This window comes from Centroberyx gerrardi, chromosome 22 (genome assembly GCF_048128805.1).
Source record: "Centroberyx gerrardi isolate f3 chromosome 22, fCenGer3.hap1.cur.20231027, whole genome shotgun sequence".
Lineage (NCBI taxonomy): Eukaryota > Metazoa > Chordata > Actinopteri > Beryciformes > Berycidae > Centroberyx > Centroberyx gerrardi.
Window position 1 is genome coordinate 17,265,657 of NC_136018.1, and position 26,983 is coordinate 17,292,639.

The following is a 26,983-nucleotide window of genomic DNA, read 5'->3' on the forward strand; positions in this document are numbered from 1 at the left end:
TTATTGAAACAGCGCTGAGCTGCGGGGAACAGGATTTGTTTATAGACTGGAAGTGTAAGCAATTGTAAGAGGCTCATTGACTGAATTTGAATTTCTCAGAGATCAGAGGGTCATCCAAGTCAGAAAAAGAAAAAGGAAAAATGTTGCTGGAAGCATCGGTTTTGAATGATGTTCAAGAATCTAGTAAATCAGCCAGCGGATTGCGGATGGAGCTGCAACAACAAGCAATTAATCATCCAAACAATATATTCGCTTCTCAACCCCCGTCATACATTACTGTAAATTGCATCAAGTCTTGAATCCCCCAATATTTATCCAGATTTTATGAGAAAGCCTAAACCCCCCCACCTCAACCCCCCACACACACACACAGAAAATCTCTCTCGCACAAATATTCTGAAGTCGTTCGTGGACCCGATTCAAAAACCACAACCGAAGTTATGATACAGCTATAAAAATTTGGCAGCGGATTATCAATGGGAAGAAACAGTCAAGAATTGGGAAAACATGATTTTGCGGCTTTGTCCGTTCCAACACTCGTTCACCACAGAGTAGTGAACACACCGATATGCTGTGCAAAGCCATGAGTGAGGACAAGCATAAGTCTTTTTTTATAATGACAGCATCTATTTTCATAGTTGAACATCTTATCGCTTCCAACATATAACCCCCTGATTCCTGGATGCACATTGTTTTCTAGTCCAAATCACACCCAAACACTTTGGCTTCAGCTCGGTGTCAGTGTGTCCGTGGTTCTCACTGGCGTAAAGGAAACTTTATATATAGAGTGGAGGCTGTGTGTGTAGGCTGGGTGGAGTATTTGACACCCGGCCAATAATGTGATGCTGAGCAATCCTGCTAATGCTGCAGTAGGGAGCACAGCCCAGCAGCAAAGTGACCTTATCTTTCACTTTCTCACTCAGCTTGGAGACCGGCCCTGTCTGAAGCACCGGAGCTTTGTCAGTGTGGCAGGTTTCCTAGCAAATTCTAACCTGGTGGCACACAATGTAAAATGCAGTGTAGAAGCCAGTAGAGGCTGCTAATCTTCTCAGCAATTGTCTTGTCCGTTTATGGTAATTATACTAATGTCTCAAAATGTATGTGGTAACGATTTATTGATGTTAAAATGATACATGTAGCACCTTTAATATTTAAATTATCACTTATGTGGTCACACGTTTTCGAATGCGACTCAGCCAATCAGAACTGAGAACTTATGAAAACATATTAAACACAAAAAAAAAATGTTTCCCCCCATATCTTACCTCAGAGCCCTCTTCTGTAGCAATCTGGGGTTGCCAAGTTTTATGGGGGTCTCACTCCCAAGCCCTATGGACAGAACAAAAAGAGAATAACACTCAAAGTCAGGCCATATTGTTCATTGGCTAAGTGCAATTTCGAACTTCAATTTTAGCTTTTAATGAACAAGCGCACATTGCAGATAGGCATCTTAAGGTGAAACGGCCAGTCTGTCTTAGGGGGCCTTGGCACTAAACCACATTCATTAAGTGGACTTCCACAGAGAAATTAAATGATTTGGAAAACAATAATCTGCTGCCTGACTGAATCACATCAAATAAGTGAAGTGTGCAGCCAAAAGGGTCGCACACCCTCCCCACACACACACACACAGATCACAGTGCACTTACATACAGAGACACAGTCTGTCTCCATCTTAAGTGTCAGTCTATGTGCTGTGCATGAGGTCATAGCTTAAGGCGTTCGACAGAGCAGTGACTGGCTGTGTGTCACTGAGACAGACACTGTAAAGTCTGATCACACGTCAAGGTTGCCTTGCTGTATAGCTGGGAACAGAGCCAGCAGCCAAACACATCATCATCTCTAAAACTAGCCATGAATACAGAGAGGGGAGACAGCATGAAGAGAGCGGGGCTGGGAAATGGTTAAAATACAAAGGCTAACCCACACTGTCCAGTACCTACAGCCTTTAAAAACATGCCATCATGAAGCGCGATGTGATAAAACACTCTGCAATTAGATTACAGGTACACACAAGAGTCCCCATTCTAACCTATTAAAGTCTGGTATCTATTAGGAAAATGTCCAGAGTCGGTAAACAAGGGCAAAATGTGATAAACACCTGCCTACAGAGAAATACAACCTCATTACCTAGACAGAAAAGGCATTAATGGGTATTTAGCGTCATAAACAGCCTTTCAAGGAATGCGAGTTCTTTGCAACATCCCTTTAAGGAATGTCTGCGCCTGGTTCGGTTATTGACTCCAAACCTCAAACGTGCGGTTTTGGCTGCCCCGGACCTCCGAGTGGCCAGAGCAGGCAATTTTGGGACAAACATGTGGTCCCACTTCCATCCAGAGACCAACCCCTCCGAGTTCACCTCAGGGCCGCCCTAGAGCCCCCCCCCCACCTCCCCCCCACCAACCTCTCCCTGAAGCCGCCCCTAACCCCCCATTCCAGATCTGTTAGTCCTTATTAAGGATGTTTGGGTTGATGCTTAAATCCCTCCTACTTAAGCAAAACATCATTTGAGAAGAAAGAAGAGGGCTTATTTGGAGAAGGCTGTGCGCCGGGATCTGTTTGGGATGGTCGTGTATTGTTTCAGCTGGGTGGAATATACGGCGGGTGAAAACACGGCTCGTTCCACGCAAGCCGTGAATCATAATCCTGGTTATCGGCTGCTGATGCTATCCTCTCTTGACAATGGTACGGAGATTAAGCTGACACTGCTCTAAGTAGAGTACCGGAGTCTAAGAATCATAGTCTCATAAGCGCTACTGCTTCCTAAATGGGACAATAACATCGCATAGCTGTATGCATATATTATTATGCAGCAATCTCACATATCTAGCCATGTGCGAAAGGCAGATGAAAATCTCATCTCTGATTTTTCCATTAACACCTACGCATTATCTGCAACTACAAAATTGGCTCAGAGTGGGGTTCATAAGCCCTGGGGTAATAGAACTTACTCAGCACATAAATCACCTTCCATTCAACTGCAAAAAAAAAAAAAGAGTTACAAGGTTTTCACACCACATCGTTGACATAGCTGATATTAGCATAAACAGAGTGTGAAACAAAGCCAGATACCAATGTAAAGCCATAATGAGCTGCTATGCACTGGTGCTAGTGTGTTGTCCCTCTGGAGCAGCTGGCTGTTGTTTGGCCCTCTGGCCTGTCAACCATATAGAGTCACCCACAGCCCAGACCTGCGTTCCTTTAACACTTCATACAGCCTATATGTAATGGCATGTGGGCCATCAGGGGCGACCCTTTTGAAAAGTGCCTGAACGCATTCGTCATTCCAGACACAGACATAAAAACCTTCCGCAATGATCACAGATGTCGCGAAGCCTTTGATGCCTGCTGTAATCTACAGAAACACTATGGCTGGTATAGCCGGGAGGGAATGCGCAAAAAAAATTCCTCAGCACCGTGCCCCGTGTGTTGATGGGGCTGTAAAAGCGGCTTGACACTGATAAAACAAGGGGATAAAATGATTTCATGATTCACTGGAGTGCCATTCAGCCTCTGAAGTGAGGAGGGCCTTTTATGTCATGATATCAAAAGGTGCGAGGGACAAAGACTGACTGTACAGAAGGAAAGATAGTTGTGTTTGGCAATCCTCCACTCTGATGAACTGTAGTCTAACCTGAGGCACTGATCAAACCCCGCAGGCTTTATACACGACAAAAAGATGGGTGACTGCATACAATAAAAATGAAGCTGATGTCAATCTAATTATAACCAGCCACACATACTGCTTGTGCTCACACACACACACACACACACCCACACACACACTGTGGTTACCAAAGAGGCGTTGGGGGTGAGCATATGTCCAAGTTGAGATATGGGATTAACTTCCACGCCTGGGATTACAGAGAGCCCAAAGGGAAATGTGTCACTCCTTAACCATGGGCATTACATCACACTTTATATGGGTGTGTGTGTGTGTAAGCCTAAACAGCCCCCCTCCCCGCAACAGTTGCCCACCTGCCCTGCCTTCTATGAATCCCAAGTAGTAACTGAGGACTAACTGAGAGGGGCTTATGGAGTAAAGCGATAAAAAAAACACAGAGGGGGAATCACAAATTAGATGAGGCCAAGCCAGACAGAACAAACAGTAGATTTAACAAAAGGAGGTGACAATAAGCCAATTACATCCTTAACACCAACAACGAGTAAACAAAACCGCTCAGTCTCAGTAGCCAGGCTCGAACTGAAATGTGGAAAAGAGAAGGCAGTGGAGAGCTAAGTGCATGTTTTGACACAGTTACGCATAGTAAATGTGGAATGATAACGTAAACCCCCCAAATGAGCTTCTGCGCAGCTCCCTTCCCCCGAAACCCGGCTCCCTGCTCGCGCAATGGCCTGAAACTGCGAGCCACCTGTTGTGGATTCCCAGCCAGTTAACCCATGAAGAGGCCAGATCTCAACACTCACTCCGCACTCTGGAAATATTACTGAGAGGAGTGGGAATGAGAACCACTGGCAGCCCAGCACGCACACCGACCTGTGGCCAGTCAAGAACGCATTCTCATTTGTCACACACAGGTTCACGTGTGCACACACACAAGCACGCGCAGCCACGAATGCGCACGTAAAAGCCTAAAAATATGTCCATACATGCACAGTCCGTGTACAACCACATAACTCTCCTAAATAAGTCGGAGACAAAGTAAGCTGCGGAGCCCAGAAATAGCTGGCTCCCTGAAACCGCCTCCTGCAGCGTTAAGAGTCCCTTATCTGTGCTACGTTGTGTGTCCTTGGAGGCTACAGCTGCAGTGCAAGGACAGCTGGCTGGAAACCGGGGCAGTGAGCAGAGAGGAAGGGAGTCTGCAGTTTGCTGCCTGCCAACTCCCTCCAGCTCCAGGCTCAGCCTCCCAGTCCCTCGCACAGCTCCAGCACCCGTCCCAGGCTCCCAGCCCAGGCTTCGAATCTCAAGCTCTGCCCCGAGCCTCCCGGCGCCGGGCTGCTTCCCTTACCTTGGCTGCAAAACTTGACGTGGCTCAGGTAATTCGAGATCCACGGGTTCCGGTACATTTTGGCAACAAGGTAAGGGAGAGGGGGGGGGGGGCAGATGGAGAGAATAAGAGTGAAAAGAAAGAGAGAGTGAAACAGATGGAAAGAGGGGGTAGAAAGAGGGACAACAGACAGAAAGCTGCCTGGGAGGTGATGCAGCTACAAAAAGCAGTTCGTCAGTGCCCCGGGACGGAGAGAGAGGAAGAGAGAGAGAGAGAGGGAGGAAGGGAGGGGAGTCAGGTAGCGCTAGAGTAGAGGGAGAGGGAGGGGAGAGAGAGAGAGAGAGAGAGAGCTGATCCACGTCCCAGCAGCAGTGCTGGAGAAGTAGCAGTGGTCCTGGTAGGCAGAGAGGAGCGGTAAGGCTGTGGCTGCAGCTCTGCCCCTTCTGTGATCCACTCCTCCGCTTTGGCCCCGCTCCCGAACCACTGAGGGCTAACCGCTGCCCGCTAAAACAACCTGCAGGGCTAAAAAGCTGCTCAGCACGGGCTAAGCTCATTAGCCAAGGCAAGCAAATTAGGCCCCATCCCTTCTACACCAACAGATTGGTGTCTTGCATCCTGCAGAATGAGGCTCATGGAAAAAAAGAGTGCGTGAGATAGAGAGAAGGAGCGGAGGGAGAGAGAGAGAGAGAGAGAGAGATGGAGAGGTAGGAAGTCCCAGGAGGGTGCTGCCTTCCCTTGGCTCGCAGACAGGAGCGGGATGCCAAAGAAACCGGTGCAGAGCGGCAGAAAGAGAGAGAGAGAGGGGGAGAGAGCAGGGAGGGCGGGTGGGAAGAGGAAATAAAAGTGAGCGGGAGAAGAGCAGAAAGTTCAAATGACCCTCTCGGCCGGATGAGAAATTCCAGTCATCTCTCAAAAAAATAAAAGGGGCAGCATGCAGAGAGAGAGAGAGAGAGAGAGACAGAGAGAGAGAGATGGAGGGAGGGACAGGCAGGAGGTGGGAGAGAGGAGAAGAGAGGAGAAGGTGAGTGGGACAGAGAGCAATAGTGCAAGAGAGTGAGGAAGAGAGACGGAGAAAGAGAGCGTGCAAACTGAGAGAATGTGAAATCAGCTGTGCGCTCTGCTATGGGAGCTTGTGAGTAATGGTATCATTATGCTAAATGCTTTGGTTATCCCTAGAACGGACAAAAAGAGGTGCTGGGGGAAGAAAAATAGGCTGATTTATTGACAGCCTCGGAATTCTCCACTCTTTTTTTAATACACTCATCAAAAGTCTGCGTGTGTGTGTGCGTCCCAAAGAGCGCGCAAATTGATATTCCCCGTGAGTCGGAGGGAAATGAGCCTGTGTAAACCCGCTCCCTCATATGATTAGGCTGTAATTGAACGCCAAGCACAGGACAGAAGCACGTGCAGACACACACACACACACACACACGCACTGGCGCAGAGCCCAATAACACTTTTCACATGCTGTTGGGGGAAAACGGTGACCGCTATCTTATCTCGCTGCAGCACACAGGCCGAAACCTGTCACCGCCAAACACACGGGCATCTACACAGGCCAGATCGAACGGATGGGAAGCGGAGGTCACAAGTGTCGGTTTCTCAATTAGGATGAGGAGGAGCGGTCAGGATAGCAACCGGAGAAGAAACACATGAAAGAAAACTTGTGTTCTTCCAGAGAAACAAGAACATGAACATTGATCTCAGCGGACTTTTAAAAACTTCTTGTAAATGTAAGCCAGGTTGTTGGAGCATTTCAGCAACACCAATGCAGAACAGTCTTATCACATCATAACATTTGTCAAATCATATTAATCTGTCAAGTCTCACTATCAAGGTCTATGCAGGTGTGTGTGTGAGTGTACACAGCGCAGCCAGACGGGGGGTGTGTACGATTAAGAGGTGGCATATTTGGATGATTCGCAGAGGTGAGCTCATCTGGCCCAGAACTGCACGCACACACACACACACACACACACACACACACACAAGCAAACCTGCCAATTCACACTAGGGGTGAGAAGATGGGAGCGCTACCTGCACGCAACACTTGAACCCTGTTATTTGCAGCACTAGCCCTAGGGGGTGAGCAGGGGTCCTGCCCAATATTTATTTCCTAGTAAAACACACTGAAACTGCAAATCATAAATGTCAAACTAGATTCAGGGTGGCAGCAGACTGATTCATGCTGCTCAATTCTGATGACTTGCCTGCAAATCCTAAGAAATCTCTTATTTGTCTAATGTTTGGATACAATGGTTGCAAGCTTGATCCCTTGTTGGAGATCAGTGGTTCAGCTTATTACATGCTACAGGATCTAAGAAGTCGTCTTCATGATCTGCCTCAAAGGTGCTAGTATTTTGTGTTTTTCAAAATTAAAACCATATTTTCCCATAAATCCCGGTGCTTCCTGGATGTTGCTACCTGTCCCCTTCCCCCTCTATCTGGTGTCGGTCCATTTGTTTTGAAGAGCAAGAAGAAGGACCAGAGCCAAAAATAGCCAATGTGCATGCATTCTGACCAGGTAAACCAACATGAAGATGAAAACATTCAGTTAGAGTAGTGGAACTGGAATAAAGTTGTGTATAGTTCCCGTTCTGTGCCGTAAAGCAATTCAGCAGATTTCCCACGGAATCAGTTAAATCAGCTGCTGCAGTGTTTGGTTGGAATGAAAACCTGCAGACTCATGGGCCTCGCTGGCAGGTGGTTGAGAACCACTGATGTAGAGTCCAGCAGAGGCTGCCAATGTTGTCAGCGATGGTCTTCTTTGTTTACAATAATTATACTAATGTCTCAAAATGTATGTGGAAATGATTTACTGATGCTAGAATGCTCCAAGTAGCATAAAAATAGGATTAAAAATAGGATCACTGTCGATTTCAATCAAACACATATCAAACCTGGCCTCACAATCCTCGCCATCGTCATCGTCACTACGTCTATCACTATGTGCGGTCTGGCAGTCAGAGTTGTGGCTAATGTTTGTTTCTATGACTCATCTGCTACAGGGATGAGATCAGGCCTACAAAACCACCTGACTGCTTCTACCCTGTCATTAACGATGACGACTCCTCGCTGCCAAGGACTGGCAAGACCGAACAGGCCGCCGCTGTGATGCAACACCGCTCATGTTCTCTATTCTTTGAGGTGGATCAGAGGATTTATTGAGGCAGCAATATAAGGCTCCTAAAGGCATAGACACAAAAAAGTATATACAAGCATCTAGGCAAAACAATATGCACAGATGGCCCCGAGGAAAGCAGCCCCATGCTCATATAGGTCGGTGTTAATTAGTAGCTATGCAGCAGCAGATATGAGGAATGCGAACATCTGTAGTGCTGCATTAAGAGGGATTACTTTTACTACACATCACAGCCAAACAGGCAACCGCACCACAAACAAACTGAGGTAAACCAATTGAGAGTTTACTCTGAGAGTTAACCCTAACCTGTCTGTTGATTATACAGCTGAAAACATAAAGGGCTTAAAACTTTATCTGACAAACTCTGTAGAGCCTAACTGTAAAAATATAGACCTTTCAAACTATTGGTTCAGTCTATAAAATCTAATGCACATTATGACTCCCAGAACTTTTAGGTAGGGAATCATCTACTTTGTTTATAAGCTTCATGGAAGCTGATTTAAGTTTGCTTCTGTAAATGCTTACACATCTACAGTAAACTGGCCTAAAATGGTTTGAGGCATAGAAACTAGATCAAAGGTTGATGAGAATGAAAACAGAAGCCATCTCTGACAATGTAATTCAAGACTTGACAAAGTGGTGAAATTGATAAAGGCATGAACAGCAAGGCATTCCAAGAAAGTAGGGTTAGACCAATATGGGTTTTTGAAGGCTGATACAGAACCGATATTTTTGGATTGAAGCTGCCGACAGCCGATAATTTATGCGTCTGAAATTGCATTTAGACCATGGGAAACTACAAATCTACATTGAAACCGGGATAATACACACTAAACATTATTAATGCATACTTGTGTGGGATCCAATCGAAACATTGCATTGGAAAAAAAATCTGGTTAATGACCACAGTACTGGTCAATCATATAATTAATATGTATTCAAACAAACTGACTGACCGATTTTTAATAAAAGGCCAAATCAGCCCGCTATATTGGCAGATTCATATATATTGGTCTGACCCTACAAGAAAGGCACTTCTGGATCTTGAAATTAACCAGCGCAACGAGCAAGGCGAGCCATGTTTAATATCATAACACCACAGAGCCACGCCTCTCCACTAATCATCAACCCAGATGTTCAGTCAGCCACACATTCAAAGTCGAGCCATTTCAGCCTGGACAGCTTCACATGTGCAGTCAGTGGGTCATTAATAGATAAACACTTCCAGACAGGTCCGTGTTGCACTTAAAATGACCTCTAGCACGCGGAGGCATCCCGACAGGTCTGCCGGGGTAGAAATACTTAATGGCTGCACCACCTTCACGGTTGGAAAATCTTTTGGGGAAGAGAGGGAAGAGAGAGAACGACAGAGAGAGAGAGAGAGAAATAAGCATCAGCAGGGCTCGTCTCCTGCTCTGCGCTCTCTCACAGCCCTCTTAGAAATAAAGTCCAGATTTATGGCACCCCACAGGAAAGATATCCGTCTTTGCTGGCGAGAGAGCGGCGGAGGGATCCAGCGCACCCGGCCATGCCGTCTCTGCAGACGCATAACAGACTTCGCGCCTGCGCTGCATGGCCGTAAATTCAGACAGGGGAGGCGGGGAAGGAAAGGTAAAGATATTCATACTCACGCATAAAGGGAGTTAAGAGGGAGGCGGGGGGACCGAGGCTAAAACTCCATTTGCAATATTGTTTGGTGTCTTTTACTAGGCATCTTTTACTAGGCATGATTGGATTTCAGTATGAAGCCCTTTGACCTTTTGAATAGTAAAAAAGGTGTGTTCAGAAACTATATGCTCCCTCCAACACCTCAGTGACGACTCTGTGGATTTGAATACAGGGTCTAGGTTTCATGTGGGACCAAGAAAATATCACAGTAATCACAACATATTGATAATATTGAATATTGGCCCAAGTTAGTCGCCCGAGTTAGTCGGCCAGCTTAAATATCACTGTGTGTATGTTGCTTTACTGGCACCCTGACTCTTGCTGGAGCCTCTGAGGTCAGATATGACACACCTCTAAACTTCAAGACACACTCGTGGACCAGAGGCTTCAGACCTCGTTATCAACTTCCTTTCATAACTCCCTCAAGTCCTTTGAAACTTTACAGTCGCACCGCTGCAAATAGATGCACCAAGATAACGCTGACCTTCCAGAAACACACACACACACACACACACACCTCAGCATGGCTTTCCCAAAATAAAACAGATAAGAGGTCTTAAGCAGGGACCTCAGCGCTCCGAGGGGTGCAGCAATGTGTGCCTCTCAAACCTGGCAGGGCGGCACAAGGCTCAGCATAAACCCAGCGCTGTGCAGCAGCTACAGCCAACATCTTTTTCTGCAATCACTCGCTGGAGGACTGAAGAGTCCTTTGTCCAAACAGTTACAAGACAGTGCCCAGAGATAATTGAGTGGTTAAAGAAGCATTTCACCCTCGGACACTCTTACATTGTTAGATATCATCAATCTGTGATGTTCAGTGCATTCCTAAATTTCCCAGAATGCCTTTCGGCAACCCCCAGAGAACGTGCATGAACTTGCTGCTGTGGGTTATACATGTAGATGGAGAGAGTAATAGTGATAGCAATAGCAGAGCGACAGGTTTTCTGGTTGAGAAAAAGCGAAGAAGAATTGTGCCCCATATTCAAAATGCAATGTCTCATGGCTGCATTGCATTCTGGTCTATTGAGGTGACTGTCAGTGGAGAAATTGGTCTCTCTGCCTCCTCTACGATGGATTTCTCCCTGCATGATTGTTGAATGTCGGTGCAAAATGGTGAGGCTAGAAAGCTCTTTGATTCAGAGGGACTGACACTGCAAACCTGATGTTTTAGATAGTTTCCAAAATTTTCTGCTACAAAAATTCATTGTAGCCACACATTTGGCCAGTTATCACTGGGAACAAGAACACACCACTAAACAACAACAAAATGGATCCAGGAATGCAACGTACATTGCCAATAAGTGATTTTTTAAGTGTTTAAGTGTTTTAGGATGGATTTTTCCTTTTTCCCCTTATAATTAAAGAATAAAAATGCGAAATATGAGTGGACTGCACACTCTGTACACAAAATAATACATTACTCATGATTGTTATGCATGAATAATATCTTAATATAAAAGCCTGTATAGTACCATCTGTTGCTGGTGCACAGTGATGATGTGATCCTTGAGGCATGTGATGCACCTGAGATCCTGGAATACACGTCTACAGTATCTGATTCAAACGGAGCCCTGGGGAAAGATCTGTACCCAAGTCTGCACACACACACACCCACAGAACGTTCTGCTGTTAAATGAGCACACGTGTGCATGTGTGTGTGTGCTTGAGTGTGAGACGATACAGCACATCTGGTCAGGACAGCTACAGCAACCAGAATCCTTCACCGATCCCGCCTGCCAGGGAATTCCTGGTGTCGTTTCCATCCCCGCACACCTTCCCAGGAGCTGTCATCCTGCTCCGTTTAGAGAGATGGGAACGGTAAAAGGGGATGGAGACGCTGCTGGAAAAGCTTGTATCTCTCTCATTTCCCTCCAGAGAGCGGTCCGGATCAGACGACACAACGCGAGGTGAGCCAGCGGAGGGGAGGCTGCCATTTGGTGGACTGAACCAAGTGTAGCAGCAGCAGCAGCAGCAGCAGCAGCAGCAGCAGCGGCGGCGGCGGCGCCTGGCACGACACACCTATTTCCACAGAAAGAGCTGGGAACTCAGTGAACTATGAGCTCAATAGTGCATGTTTCTGCTATGTTCAAATATTGTAAAACAAGCATATTATTATTGGCATAGATCATAACACGTACTCCATAAGTTAAGGACGTTTGACCAGCCCGGAGAAACTAGAATAGTCATATAAGTTACATGAAGATCAGTATGAGCGTATGATCATTTATGGCCCCCTCTTTCTCCGTATTCAATTTTACAATTTTTGCCTGGATATCTTTTTCGCCAAGGGACCCAAACCACGATGAGTCCTCCTTTCCACAGCGATGTCCTGTCCAAGTTTGTGTGCATGAGTGTGTGTGTGTGTTCATAAGTCTGTATCTATAAAGACAGTGTTGACAGATTGTCAACACACAGCTGGCTGTATGGCCCCACAATGTCGCCACAGACTGTTCACCCTCACTTTCTGTCTTCTTCTTCCACCTCCTCTCTTCAAATCCCATTGCTGAAGCCCAGTGCAGCCGATGAAAGCCAAAGTGTAAAAAATAAAAAAATAAAAAAATCCAACAGTACTTCATCCAAAATAGAGGCACTTCTAAGGGAAAGTCCAAAACCCAATCAACATGAAGCTTGTCACATGGCTGTGCCTCTTTTCATTTCCACAGCTCAGTTGGGACAGGGCTTATGATGTTAGTGCTGCGATAACTACAACCAGGCATACGACCAAGCTCGAGGGATTCTGGGTAAAAAAAATAAAAAAAACGAATCAAAGTGCACTGGAGTCTGCTTTCTCTGATCTCCCTCTGCACACCTGTACAGGATGTGTGTGTGTGTTCATGTGTGTCTGATCTCCATGTTTTCAATGGAGTATAAGGTCAATTTAACAATGTCCCATCTTTTGTATGCATGTATTTATGTGCCACAGCCGTGTTTATGTTCCTCCATACATGTTTTGTTCTCAGACTATGACCAAAGCATAATGAATGACTAGCCACACTGTACTGCAGCTTGTGCCAGAGCTCAAGTCTGAGGTCAACGCCAAGGGCAGAGACCCCAGCTCAAAGTACTTTGCGCTATTAGTAGCTCTTCATAAAGCACCGCTAATTAGATTGCAAACTGGGGGCAGTGGGTTAAAAATAAAGAAAACGGTGTCATGGAGGAGTAAATCTACACTTAAGACCCTACGCGTCTAAGACCACCAGGAATAAGCCTCCTGCAAGGCTGTGGGTGCTGCATAAAGCCTGGAGCGCGTCCATAAGCACGTCCTGGGTCTGCAGACAGCTGAGACATGGGACACTTCTCCCTCATCCTAGCCTCGTCTGCCCCTCTCGGTCTCAGACAGGCTGTCGAGGGATGGGGGTCCGGTTACCATAACCAGGAGTGAGCGAGGTCAGGTGACCCCAATACTCATCACAGCTCTTGTATATAGTATGCTAGTGCCCTAAACAGCCATTTGAAATAGACACAATTCTGACAAACGGTTTAAATTAACAGAATGGGAAGTCTGCATGGAGCAAATGGGGTGAGCGTTTCCTAATCAGCTGTGAATGCCCGTCTATGGTGACAGGCAACAGGACTGTAAACAAAACAAAGTCTTAGCACGGTCTAAGCCCTATTCAATTTGTCAGCGCTGTGTTTGAGGCCACCCCAGGGTGCTGACAAGGGGACGTCCAGGCTAAAATAAGGGTTTGAACAGCAGTATGAGACATGTGTAGTAGTGGTGCCTCCATCGACCCTTCCATGAACACCTCCTCTTTGAGATGTGACGTTCATCCACATATAGGCTCGACCACTGCCTGCAGACACACAGAGTAGTTCCTGGTAAACACATTGACAAAAAGGTACCAATCTGTCCATCTTGACATGTGAATGAGCCATCCATTCCCCAACAAAGACAATAACACATTGGCTCTCAAAAGGATCGGCTGGCCCCAGAGTCACAGATGCAGCTACAACACAGATACATCAATACCTTGTCTAACTCCAACACACAACCCTAACTCTGACATGTGAACACAGTCCACCTCCCCTAGTCCCCTGTAATCATCATATCCAAGAACTAGGAGATTAGATGCTCTGGATCCAAGCCAGTGAAACCCGGGTGATTCCCCCAGCAGCGTGACAGTATTACAAACAGCTGAGAAAAGTGACGGTGACACAGCCGGACCGATGGTCAGCGATTGACAATGTGTAACACAAGACAGCGACAACATCACAGCTCTGCTTTACCTCCCCCAAGCCGGAAATTAGATCAGCCCAGCCAATTAAGTAACTGTGAACTAGGGCTGGTGTATTTTTGGAACGGCCCCCTAAAAATAAACCCATCGCTCAGGGCGTCATGATTAAATGATGCACCGAAATGCAAACAGAGATGAGTGTGTGTGCACACATCTGGGTTATCGGTGCTATCATAACAAGACAGAAGCAACAGAGCAAAATCTGCACCGTGCTTGTGCCTGTTTTGATGTTTTTTTTCCTGACAGTAATCAATCACTCAATCACATCAAAAGAAACTCTTCACACCTTAACAGAGGCAACCGATGAATCATAACATGCATTTTGATTGTTGAGTGTTTGAACTTAGTGATAAAACCAAAGTGGACATGACTAGTGATTAAGGACAGAGGGTCATATGCATGGAAAAACGTGTATGTGTGTGGGGGCGTGTGTGTGTTGCCCTGTTAGGATACACAGACAGAAATAGAGCGCTGCCTGACAGAGTGAGAGCAGGTGCGGTACAATGAACAACTGTAGTTTCCCAGCCAGCCATTCACAACTGAATGAATCACACATGGAAGAAGCTCACTACCCCAAAATCCAAATCTCCATTTCAATCATTCTTAAACTTTTCACTTTTCAACCCAGGCTGAGGTAAATGCAATTATGGAAGTATCCAGTGAATCACTTCCAGTCAAGTAGCTGGAACTATAAAACCATTTTACAAAGCAGAACTCCACATTTGAACATAAATACCAGCACATGTAATCAATCACTGAGATAGCAGACATTAAAAGTCACATGAGGACAGTTATAATTTGATGCTGGGCGGCTCCCTGTCAAAATAGGTACAGTAGGATCCAAAATGGATCTGAAACCCTCATCAGAAACCTTCAAATGAACCAGACTCTTTTATATCAACATACCATAATTCAAAATCCCCTCCCCTCCGGGCCACTACTCTAATTTACATTAGATAAGACAAACACTGCCATCAGACTCGTTTTTTCTCCTAACACATAATAAAGAACTACATTTTTATAGCACTTTTCTTAAACTTACAAAGTACATAAAACACCAAGAATACATCACTATCAATGACACTCTTAAGAAGCATGTGTAATCTAATTGATGCCAATCACAATAAGAGACAATGGAAATGCTGAAGCAGAAACTTTCACCACCAAAGTCACTCTTCAAGCCGTTATGAAACCTCTGGACAACAACCAAACCTGTCATTGAACAAAAGCAACTTACCTCTTTAATGCAGGTTATCTTCTCAGGCTGTATTGAAAGCCATTGTGTCCGAGGGTTCAAGTCTTGTTGGGGGGGAATGTAAGGGTACGAAGTCTTTCGGGGTTTTTAGGGGTCTAACTGGTTCCACCGTCCTGGGGAAGGTCAGAGCTCTGGAGGCTGGCGGGACGGTGACTACTGGGACATAAAGCTAGACTGACAGGCCCAGAGGCGCTGCCACCACCCCTCAACTCGACCACCCCACCCCCCCCCCCCCTCCACCAACCCCCAGCATGTGTTGTGGCTAGAGGTGGGGGGGGGCTGATAAATTTAGAACGGTGCTTTCCCACTCCATCAGCGGCCAGGCCAGATCAATCAAATGAGAGACAGGAGCGGCGGTCATGAGTGGGCGATCAAACGGGGAGCAGTGACAGGCAGATGGAATGGGGAGAAAGAAAGAGAGGAGGCCAAGATGCAGGAAAACAGCATTAAAAAAGAAAGATTCCAGTATGTACTTCCACTCCAAAGTAATAAATAGTGGAAGTACATTCATAAAAAGTCACCGTAAAATATATGGCAGCTTTACTTGAACTATGGGTCATATGTATGTTTCTGCTAAAGTACTAGAATGTTTTAAAGAGTCTGGGTCTTCGGTTGAGATGAAACATACCCAATTTAAGTTCTGGGATGGAAAGTTTTAACAAAACCCAGATAAACTTCCCTGTGGGTGTCAAAGTGTGTTTGCACCCACAGATCCATAGGTATTTTATTCATCCCAGGGTGATATTCAACTGTCACAGCAGCAATACACACTTTAGACACAACAAACATACCAAAATGCTGCAACAAACGCTATAATCACCCAAGCTGTTAATTCTTAACTCCTGTCCTCTCACATGTACCTGGGGCCCTGAAAGGTACCCTGTTTTTTTTAATGGAAGGTGGCCCAATTGGAGCAGAGGGAGGAAACTGGACCCAGTGGGCAAAATCCATTTAAGGTCCTCGACACTGAGGTTTTGATAGCACTCAATCTCCCCAAAATAGACCCCATGCAGCTCACTGGGATCAAATCAGCTGTCGGGCCAACAATCCCTCCGCTAGAAGCAAACAAGCCATTGACATACCTATGCAACAATTACGTGCAGACAGACTGTTTCCTTTGCACCAAATCTGAAGCTTGAGACACAGTTTAGGCTATACCATAACTGCTCCATGAGACTGGTACGTGAGTCTTTGCTTCATTCCCACTTCCCACTGGCAATGGGCAGTGGAAAGTAGTGCACTCTTCAGAGGGTGCAGAGGTGACATGCACCTTTGTGGGTCAAGGTCTACTGACAGGAAGCTGCAGCAAAGTTCAGTAAGCTATTTAAAGACCGCCATCGCAATAACAAACCATAGGCTCAGTCACACCAGTGGGATGCATAGTACTGGGAGTAATGTGAGCGATGTAGGCAGTAGGAGTTGATGTGCTGGGTTATATCTATCAGGCAACTCGGTGACGAGGCGGAGTTATGCCACAGAACTAGGCCAACGCAGCGTGGCTGTCCTCACAGCGAGGGCCACAGGGCTTTTAATGCTGACATGCAGAGATCAAACCTAACAGCCACACACTTCATCACCTAGCTTGGAGATGGAGGCCGAAGAATTTTCAAGTGCTAAAAGGGACATAAAGGTACTGCAAGGGTAACGGCGGTATATCATCGATATAGACGCGCCTAGAAATTAGGTTTCTCTGGGGAAGATTCTGTATTCTTTGTATTCTTTCTTCATCCATTTTGATTTTTGGGGGAACTCAGAGCAGTCCAAGACATGAGACAAGAAAAAAAAAAAAAAAACATTGACTGACTTAAACAATCCCAAGCTCAACAAGCAGACAAACCTCTCATTCATCATGCTGATGATTACACGTTTGAGGTCCAAAACCCCAGCGAAGGACAACATTAGCCAGATGGAGAGGAAGGAAGGGAATCGAACACACACAAAGACCCAAAGATAAGGACGGGGCTCCGTTTCAGCTGGCCGCTGAACAAAGGACACAGTGGGCAAAGGAGAGGCCACTGGGAGGCTGCCAGTCAATGAGATGAGATGGAAGAGGGGAGAGGTGGGCAGTGAGAATGAAGCAGTGATTTCTCATTATATACTCGTTTAGTGGAGGGCAGTGTATGGGACACATGGGCTACATAATCATTAGAATTATTGGTATGCATTTATCACCATACAAAGGGACAGACTTGACTTCTCATTTGGTTTTAGATTGAGTTTCACAACAAATAGCACCATCTAGTGCTGACAACCGGGTACAGCCAGAGAATCCCTCAGCCTCCACTCCAAGCCTCACTGACTTCTGGTCCGTTTAGTTGGCTTTAAGGCTCAACACCACCTCCTTCTCCAAGATATCACACCGATTGATTTGTTTATGGCTGTGTGAAAAGGTAAACCCTGAAATTGATTCATGCTTTTTTGGCTGCTTTGAGAAAGCAGGCCTGGGTGGGCACCGGGCCAAGTTTTTTAGGCTCTCCAGCGGAGGCGAGGAAGCAAGGCTTTGTACTTTCAATAAGCTTTGAAAGGGGTTCAGCAACTCCAGCGCTAATTAGCAGTGGAGAAACATTAGTGCTTTAGCAGCCAGCAGAGAAATGTGGGAGCGAATGTGATTTCAATTTAGCCCTTGTTAGGCGAGGGCTGAATGTTGATTGCTAACATGTCCCGACCGCACTGTACTGTCAGCACAAGTGAAAAAAACTGAGGGCAAAAGAACTTGCCTCCTGTTTTTCCATAAACAGCTACAGATGGACCACAACAATGTCCTGGGATGCAGAAAAACTGGAAATATTTGTACTTTTAAAACCCACCCTCCTTCAATTCCTCACTTTGAGAAAGGTCAGTCACGCAGGCGATCTCACACTCAGCGGCTCTGGTTTAAAAGGGAATATCGTGTAAAACTTGATACAAAAACCTCCAACTGAAGTGTTCCTCTGTGCAGAGCCCTCACACACACGCAAAGGCAGGCATGGAGACAGAACGGACCAGACTGGGCCTACTCAGCCCCGGACCCATCCGACAGCATGGGTCGCCATTCACACGGAGCATTGAGCATGAACTACCAGACCCAATTAAACTGAGACACAATAAAACTCTGTTTAACAGTGTTCAGCAAAGAAATAACAGATGGGAAAGGGGAACAACAGCACGAACAGGTTGGAGGCAGAGAGAGAGAGAGAGAGAGAGAGAGAGAGAGAGAGAGAGAGAGAGAGAGAGAGAGAGAGAGAGAGAGAGAAAGGGAAAAAAGCAATTGCTTCCTGCTCTAGCTGCTTTTCTGCTTATCAAAACAAAAAAAAGTTCCATCTCGTCATTACCATCAGCTGAAAAGTAGCTTGTTATTGCATATTTGCAAGACTCTAGGTTGTAAACAGAAAGGCGGACTCATGAGTAAACTTAAGAGTCAACTACCATGGTCAAGTTTTCTCAATTTTATTTTTTTTACAGTGTACCAAACAAAACAAACAAAAAAAGATGAATCTCAACCCTACCATCATCTGAAAAGTAGCTCAACATTACATTTTTGCAACATTTTAGGAGACAGAAAGACAGAAAACACTTTTGGCACATTGCTGCATACATGAATACAATCCAGTCAATGCCCTGCCACTGTCTTTATCCTTGATTGTGAATCTAACCTGAAACTCAACAGTTTTCATTCAGAAATACAAGCATATGACATGACATGCCACCCACAACCCCAAATTACTGAGGGATTGAGGGGTGAAAACTCATCTCAACATTCCCTCTCTTTCACTCCCAACATCATGAGACATAAACAAAGTTGCTTCAGCTGAGTTGTGCACTCACAAACCGCATGGTCAGCAGCCAAAGAAGCGAGAGCAGTTTGGTAAAAGCGTCTTCCTCTTGCTTAACACTCTACACACTCCTCGTCTCACCCCTGATGAACTGCACATCAGGCCCCCACACACACACACACACACACACACACACACACACACACACACACACACACACACAGCACAAGCTCGGGGGAAAGTTCACCGTTGAACAGCCATCGCTACAGTCTTCAAGATGTCATTCACTGGCCACAAATAGACACAGTGCATGAGCAGATAAGGACTTCAAAAAAGGGCGGGAGATAAAGAGGTTAGAGGGTGAGAGAAACTGAGAAGAAAAGAGAGAAGCGGGCAGGAGAAGAGTATGCATCAGAGAGGGTGATAGAAGCACAGAGCCAGAAACCAGAAATCAAGAGAGGGAAAGAAGACAAAGATAAGACACGGATAGGAGAATTTTCTTTGACAGAAGCTCTGCTCGTACAGGAGAGCACCTTATCTTGACAGCACCCATCGATGACAGCTCCGACCCCTCTACTCCCCCTCCATCCCTCCCCTACTATCAGCCTGTCCAGTCTCCTCTCCCCGTCTCACCCCCGCCGTCCTACACTGCCATGACCTACATGTCTACTCAACAGCGGAAAAATTGCCGCCACACAAACCAGACCCCCTTCTCCATGCACCAAAGCCTGCCGCCCGGGCCCGTTGGCCCTTTGGCCCCGCTGCGGCAGATAAATGGGCTTTCACAGTGCATTAACGAGCGGATACGTCCGCCGCGGAAAGCGATGAGAGCAATCACACAGCCCGAGTAAGACAAAATGGAAAAACAGAGGCCCGAGATTGAGAAATTCGATATTGGACCGGAAGAGAAAGAGAAGACAAACGGTGGACTGTACCTTTCATAGTGCCCCTCTTTTCGATTGGGTGGCCGCTATCTTTGTTTTAGAGTAGAATATCTCCGCTAAGAGTGAATATCCACAGCCAGATGAAATAAGAGACAGTGAGAGAGAGGAGACAAAGAGGAGAGAAATGGAAAGAGGTAGCAAGAGCATGAGAAAGACAGGCAGAAAGAGAGGGACAGAGAAAGAGTGAGACTGCCAGAGAGGGTAGGACTCCGGACTGGGAGTCACGTGAGCAGACTGGAGGCAACTGGCGGCTCACCAGTAACCGCGGCCCACAAAACCACGGGGCGGGTTTGGCGGTGACACCAGTGTTGGCCCGTTAAGGCAGCAACAGGGGAGGTTAGACAGTCAGTCTGGCATCTGGGTGTGGGTCGCCGGGATCCGGGCCAGCGATTTATCACCGAGGGGGAGACGTACACCTGGAGTGTGTCTAGCAGCGCTAACGGACATTATGGCAGGGATGAATAGAAGCGGGAACGGTCATTTGTCCTAATGACCTCCAACGAAGGGCAGGGAGGGGAGGGAGCGAGTCGACCGCCAGAGATAGAAGAGGAGGAATCCCTCTATGCTGCTTCCAACGGCCCTGACGAGCCAAACAGAGGGACAGTAAAACCAGAAAATAGCAACAACACAGAGGCAGAGGGAACAACTTTCCCACATGGGTGAAAGCCAACGGCCCTAACTGACAAACGCAGACACAAACACGATTCCCGTTCCTCCAGGAGATAAGTGGGAGTGCTACATCACTCCCTCTGACAGTTTGAGAGGTATTTTTCTTCCAGGTCTGAGGTTAAGTAGACTGAACTGCTGGTGGGTTCTACATCAGACTTCAAGCCAGACTGTGCAAAATCAGGTCCCACATGTACCGAAAGCAAGTGACAACAATCAGGAAGAATATTATTCTCGTCAGGGTGGAGAAGCATCTGAAACAGCATTGGGACCATGGGACACCTCATGGGAGGAACCTCCATCATAGTGGAAGTGGGCAACACTGAATGGCTGATATCTGATTTTAATAAAAGGCTGAAAAATCCCACGTCACATTATGAAGCCAGTCTTCAAATGAGTCAGCAACTTTACTGTAAACGGCCGATACCATTATTTCTCCATTCTAAAACGCTAAAGTGATTACTGAGTGGGAAGAAACGCAAGTGGCGCACTTTATGGTCTCAGTCAGTCTAAGTAAGCTGACCAATAGTCCCAGGAGGAGAGGGCCAAGCTAAGACATTAAGGAATGGAGGGAGAGAGTCTGGAGAGAGTAGCAAGCAGTCTTTAGTCTTTTTTGAATCACTTCTTAAAATTTCTGTTTATAGACATGTCTTTTATCCTATTTTATTACTGTTTTTACCCTTTATTCTTATCTTGCTGTCTTCTTGTTTTTATTTGTTTCAATTTATTATCTTGTATGATGGGTTGTTGTAGCATTCTGTAAAAAAGGTGCTATACAAATACATTTTATTATTATTTGTAGTAGTATTAGTACATTTGCTTTTTTGGTAGCCTAACCAGGTTTTGACATGAGTCCAAGTACTAGGAAGTGCTGTAATTTATGGCATTAGCAATAGATAAATGGGTAACTCTGATGTGATGAAAAGTGTTCAACAGCACTATGAATCTGCCTCAAGGTATTTAACACATGGGTATACACAGAAACGTGTACACACACACACACACTCTCTTACCATCCCAGGCATTCTGTGTGAATGCTTTGCTATAAAAGGCAAGCCGTTAGGTCCAGCATGGCATCGGACCAAAGGCAATGACGAGCAGCACCAGGTGTAGGTGTGTGTCCATGTGAGTGTGTCACCTCAAAGCGGTTACCGAGTCAGTCTTCTACACTTGATGATGACTCCCTTTCCCCTCAATGCCCACCTCTGGCCGCTGCTAACAGGCTAGACATGAGGAAGACGTCTCAAAGAGAGAACAGCATCTGAATGGTAATGCCACACACAACCTCACACCATCACTGCCTTTTTTATTGGATGACCTAACCCGTGTTGAGTGCCAGGTGGGAGGGGTTTACCACATCAGGACGGGTCCGATGGTGTCAAGTTGAGTATGAGTAAACTGTGCCTGAGTCAGGTCTAACTCATGCTAAGAGTAACAGCCTTCATCATGAGCCAACTATGACACATGAATCTCTCACTAACGCACATGGAGGGTTGTACAAAACACACCCCCTGGTTTTACAATGATGGGTAGATGTCATAAATCATAAGGTTACATGCACAGCACATACATGCACGAGCACACACACACACACACACACACACACACAATTCTATCTGCTCCTAATCTATGGAGGATGAATATGGGTGGATTTTGTGGTGGGGTGTTTATTTGTCTAGGGCGTGTGTGGGTGTGCGTGTGTGTGTGTGTGTGTGTGTGTGTGTGTGTGTGTGTGTGTGTGTGTGTGTGTGTGTGTGTGTGTGTGTAGTCTTGAGGGGCTCAGGGGACTGAGGACTGAAACCTATTATGCTTTGGGCAGGGTGACATGCAGCTAACAGCAGGAGGCTGTGAGAAACTGTCAGCAGAAGTCACACTGCTCGAACACCTGTCATCCAGACCTGTATACAAGCTGGGCTTTAACCCACCACTAACCAATAACTATTATTGTTTATAATACCAACAGTAAAAAAGGAGGGCACAACTACTACTTGACCTATGGATACTCTGAGAAGAAAAAACTGAATAGGATTGATGAAGAATCCAATACAGTTCCTTAGACTCTGAGAACATCAGAATTACTTAGGAATAAACATGTTGGTCAACAGACTGGAGCAAAGTCCATCAGGGTCGCCACTAAAGTACTCAGTGCACTCTACCACTCGCTCACTGACACAATTAGGCCACTCAAACCTGTGTGTGTGTGTGTGTGTGTGTGTGTGTGTGTGTGTGTGTGTCTACTTGGCAACGCACCGCCTATTGTGTCAACACAACAGCTGCTGAGCTCCAATCATCACATCCACATCTACGAAGACAAACAAAACAAACAACGGAAAGTTTGTGCAACAATGCCAGTGCGGGTATTAGGTTATTAATATTTAAGGACCATGTTATCCACATGCATTGACCACATAATAAGTTCCGTCTGAGAATTACCTACAGTGGAAAACACACACACGCACACAAATTTGCCCTTATAGTTACATACAGACACTCAATCCACCCACATACACACCTATGTGATACAGCGAAACCCCACACAACCCCTGCCCCAAATGCTAGCAGTAGGATGAGATATCGCACAATAAATTTTAACTGGCTAACTTGATTTACGTAATCCAGGTATCCATGTTGACATGGAAGAATGTGAGCGTTGCGGTGGCAGGGGCTGAGTGTGTGTTCAGACTGTGAGCTATGCCGAGCGCTCCTCAAGCAAGGTGGAGCGAGAACAACTGGACAGAGGAGCAGAGGAGGCCTGCCAATTACCAACAATAAAAAACAAACAGGCAGCTGGGTCCGGTTCTCCCAGGTTGTTAAACACTAACAGACCTTTAGCGAGCGGGGAGTGAAATATGGAGGTCTACTGGCAAAGCCCTTCAGGTCTTCTGGCATGGGATCCCTCTTCATCGTGAACTCACCTCCCTTCAGGGAAGGGACCGAAACAAGGCAACTAACACGGGCCTTCTGGGGCAACACTGGTATATAACCACAACGCTCAGATGCCACTAAACCATTCAGGACAACATGAATGGCATTCTGAGAGCGTCTTGCTTCCACAATTCGACATAGAGGGCTTTCAAGTGACGTGACGAACCCTCTGGCGGCCATATTGAAGATACTCAGGTCTTGGACAACAACAGCTATAACAGATAATTGAGTTTCTAAACATTCAACTCAGCTGTCTCAACCATAGACTGTAAAAGAAAAAAAAAGGTCCCAACAAAATTTAATAGACATGGTTAATTTCTGTGCCATTTTTGAGAATATCATTTTGCCACTGATACATTTGACCAATTTTGTGTCAAGATGATCTTAGCTTGTTAGCTAGCTAATAGTATCTGGTCATCTACCATCAGTGTCTTGTTGTAAACACTGAACACATATGTTTTGCACATTAGCTAACGTATCTAGTAGTCTAGAAGCTAACGTTAGTGGTGGCTAGTAAACGTTAGCCTGCTGGCTCATTAGCTAGGTAACAAAATCAAAAACTAGCTGTTTGTTCTGGGCTGACTCTTCAAGCTACATTTTTCTGTGCTTTGAGACTGTAGACCAGAGGGCCAGGGCTAAAGACAAGATAGTTTCTGTATCACAGTAAACTAAATTTGGAAACAAATCTTCCAGCAGGCAGTGGACCAAAGCCTCAGAGTGCAGGAAGTGGACGAGGGAGAGGAGGAAGATTTTGTCTGTGGTGTCGCAACCCGTAAGTCACGTCACTTCAGTTGTTAAGTTTGTAATTTTTGGGGCTTGAGTTGTCAAACAGGTGTATTTTAGGACATGTAAAATGACCTAACATGGTGAAAAAGATATTTTTCACTTCATTTTGTCTTTAAGGGGTTAACATGAACCAACTAACAAGGATGGAGGTGGCGTAGAAAGAGGCTGGATCCAATAAAACCCCACGCTGTATTGTAGGACACACATGATATCCCCAAAGCGTCCACTTGATGACCACAGAATCCCTAATCCTGCATGGAGGTAAAGGTGACACTCAGAGGGCCTTGTAGGTTTGGGTTTTCCCCCAAGTCGAGTCCGTCAGGCTCCAGAGGACAGGCTAATTGAAAGAGCATGTGGAGGGACAAGCCCTACTGAACAAACAAAACAAAAGAGCAAAAACAGCAAGGTTATTATCATAAACTAAAACTAAAATGAAAACTAGGTGTTAAAGAACATCGTTATAAACTAAAATAAAAATAAAAATGAGACTGTGGAAAAGCTAAAGCTATCTTGTGTATTTGTAATTTTGTTTATGTGCAGGGTAAAAAAAAAAAAATTTGGACAGAATTTTTGACTATTTTTAATGAATATTAAGTGAAAAATGTATGTAAGTAATTATGTTTTGCCACCTCCATCCTTGTTAGTTGGTTCACATTAATCCTTAAAGACAAAATGAGGTGAAAAATTACTTTTTTTTTTTAACCTTGTTAGGTAATTTTACATGTCCTATACCCATTTAATAATACAAGCCCAAAAAATGTATTTATTTATTACACAATACCTGTTGCAAACACATCGAAAATGCCATATACCAATATAACTAAAACTTAACATTTATAAAAATTAAACTAAAACTACCAAACCCACACCGGAAACTAACTAAAACTAAGCTGAAATTTAAATTAAAAACTAAATTAAAATTAAAATTAAAACTATTAACAAATAAAAACTAATGAAAAATCCCAAACCAATATAACCCTGGAAGACAGTCCTCCACCCCACCCCACCCCCCTCCACCCACACACACACCAACATGAAGCCGTTACCATGGGGAGGAGTGTAAAGTTTGGCGCTGACTGCAGGCCAGGGTCTGTTGTTGATTCACCACATCACTGCTACACATGATGTCATTGACAAATGGTTACCACTGACTGGTGGACGTGAAACAGCAAAACAGAGACAGGCCTTCCAGAGGTCAGCCTATGCGTGACTGACCCCAGGAAAGGGAGGGTGAGTGTGTGTGTGTGTGTGTGTGTGTGTGTGTGTGTGTGTGTGTGTGTGTGTGTGTGTGTGTGTGTGTGTGTGTGTGTGTGTGTGTGTGTCACGACAAGGGCTGATATCACCATTTCCTACTGTGAACAATTAGGCCATGTCGCTCCACAGTGATCAATGATGTATATCTTCTTGGCTGCAGGTGATAACTGTTTTTTGTCTGTGAAAGTGAAACATCCATAAACTCTCTGACAGCGTTCTGCTTTTATGAGGGGAAGCTGTGGATTTAACTGATGTACTTACAAGACGACCACTGGGACACAAGTGTTCAACTTCCTTCCTCCAGTGTCTGACCTTCTGAACGCCACCTGGTTCTGCAAACAAATGTTTCACTTAGTATCTCACCAGAGTGTGCTAGAGAGACACAAGAGTTTAACCAAAACTAAACTGCATATTAAAACAGTACCAGCCTTGTTCTTTTCCTCATTTTCCTGGACAGTGCAGTATTTGGGGAATAATGAGTGTACAGCGGCTGTTATTAATAGATCCCAGAGAAACCCAACTTCAGTCCAGTCACATCTTCTCTTTTTCAAGTTTTCAAAGCTTAATATTTCAAAGACAAAGCCAAAATGATTTGTGACAAAATGACAAGTGACTGAGCGTCATGAAGCCAGACCTAGTTTAATACATCCATGAGCCAGACTCATCAACTTCACAGGAGACCCATTTTACAGAAATAGTTTGCTCAAAATGCACTTTGATTCTGTCGTTTAATAACACCTATTATGCAATACACTGTTTTATGACACCGAATGCAAAGATCAATAATGTTTGAAAGATGAAAAACTATCTCCCACAATGTGCCTGTTTCTCCATGTTGGGTTAGAGATATTGCATCCTTCAGAGTTCATTAATGTGTTTGCCCATGGTATCTGATATCTGGCTAATGTACACAACATAAATTGCAAGTGTTAGTTGATAGCAATCCAAAGTCAACAAATACATCAGATTATTTTGACATTAACAAAGTACGAATCTGGATCAGAGTAATTAAAACCTAAACATTGGTGGGCCGACATTTATCTGGCTATGAGCGATAACCAAATACCAGCATTCTCATTCCAAATGCCGGTCAATTAATGGACAACACTGCAGCATTGTCTCTGTGACCTACATTGGCCAATACCCACCCTATAGACTGCCTTCCTCGGTTGTTATACCCTAAAGGACAAACAGATCTGCTGCTGTAGCTATGTAGGTTCTCTGAACCCAGTGGCCCTGCTGCAACCAGACTGACCAGAATGAGTCTCTTACCAGGACATATTGAGATAGCAGTGTGTTATTAAAAAGGGGCAATAATAAGGTTTTTACTGCCCCAAGGCACAAAATGACCATAACATATCTGCCGTGGTTTGATCGGGTTGTTGATCAATGCCAATGACTCAACGA

General features: G+C 45.3%; 1 protein-coding gene across 1 annotated transcript in view; it reads right to left on the reverse strand.

Annotated features, from left to right (window-relative positions):
• svila (supervillin a) overlaps positions 1 to 5,028 on the reverse strand; it is a 48,468-nt gene extending 43,440 nt beyond the window's left edge. Inside the window, exons 1-2 of the mRNA XM_071896956.2 lie at positions 4,971 to 5,028; positions 1,266 to 1,329 (exon numbers count right to left, since the gene is read on the reverse strand). Of these exons, the coding sequence (XP_071753057.2) occupies positions 1,266 to 1,329; positions 4,971 to 5,028 (122 nt within the window). The remainder of the gene's footprint in view (positions 1 to 1,265; positions 1,330 to 4,970) is intronic.
• Between the last annotated feature and the right edge of the window lie 21,955 nt (positions 5,029 to 26,983).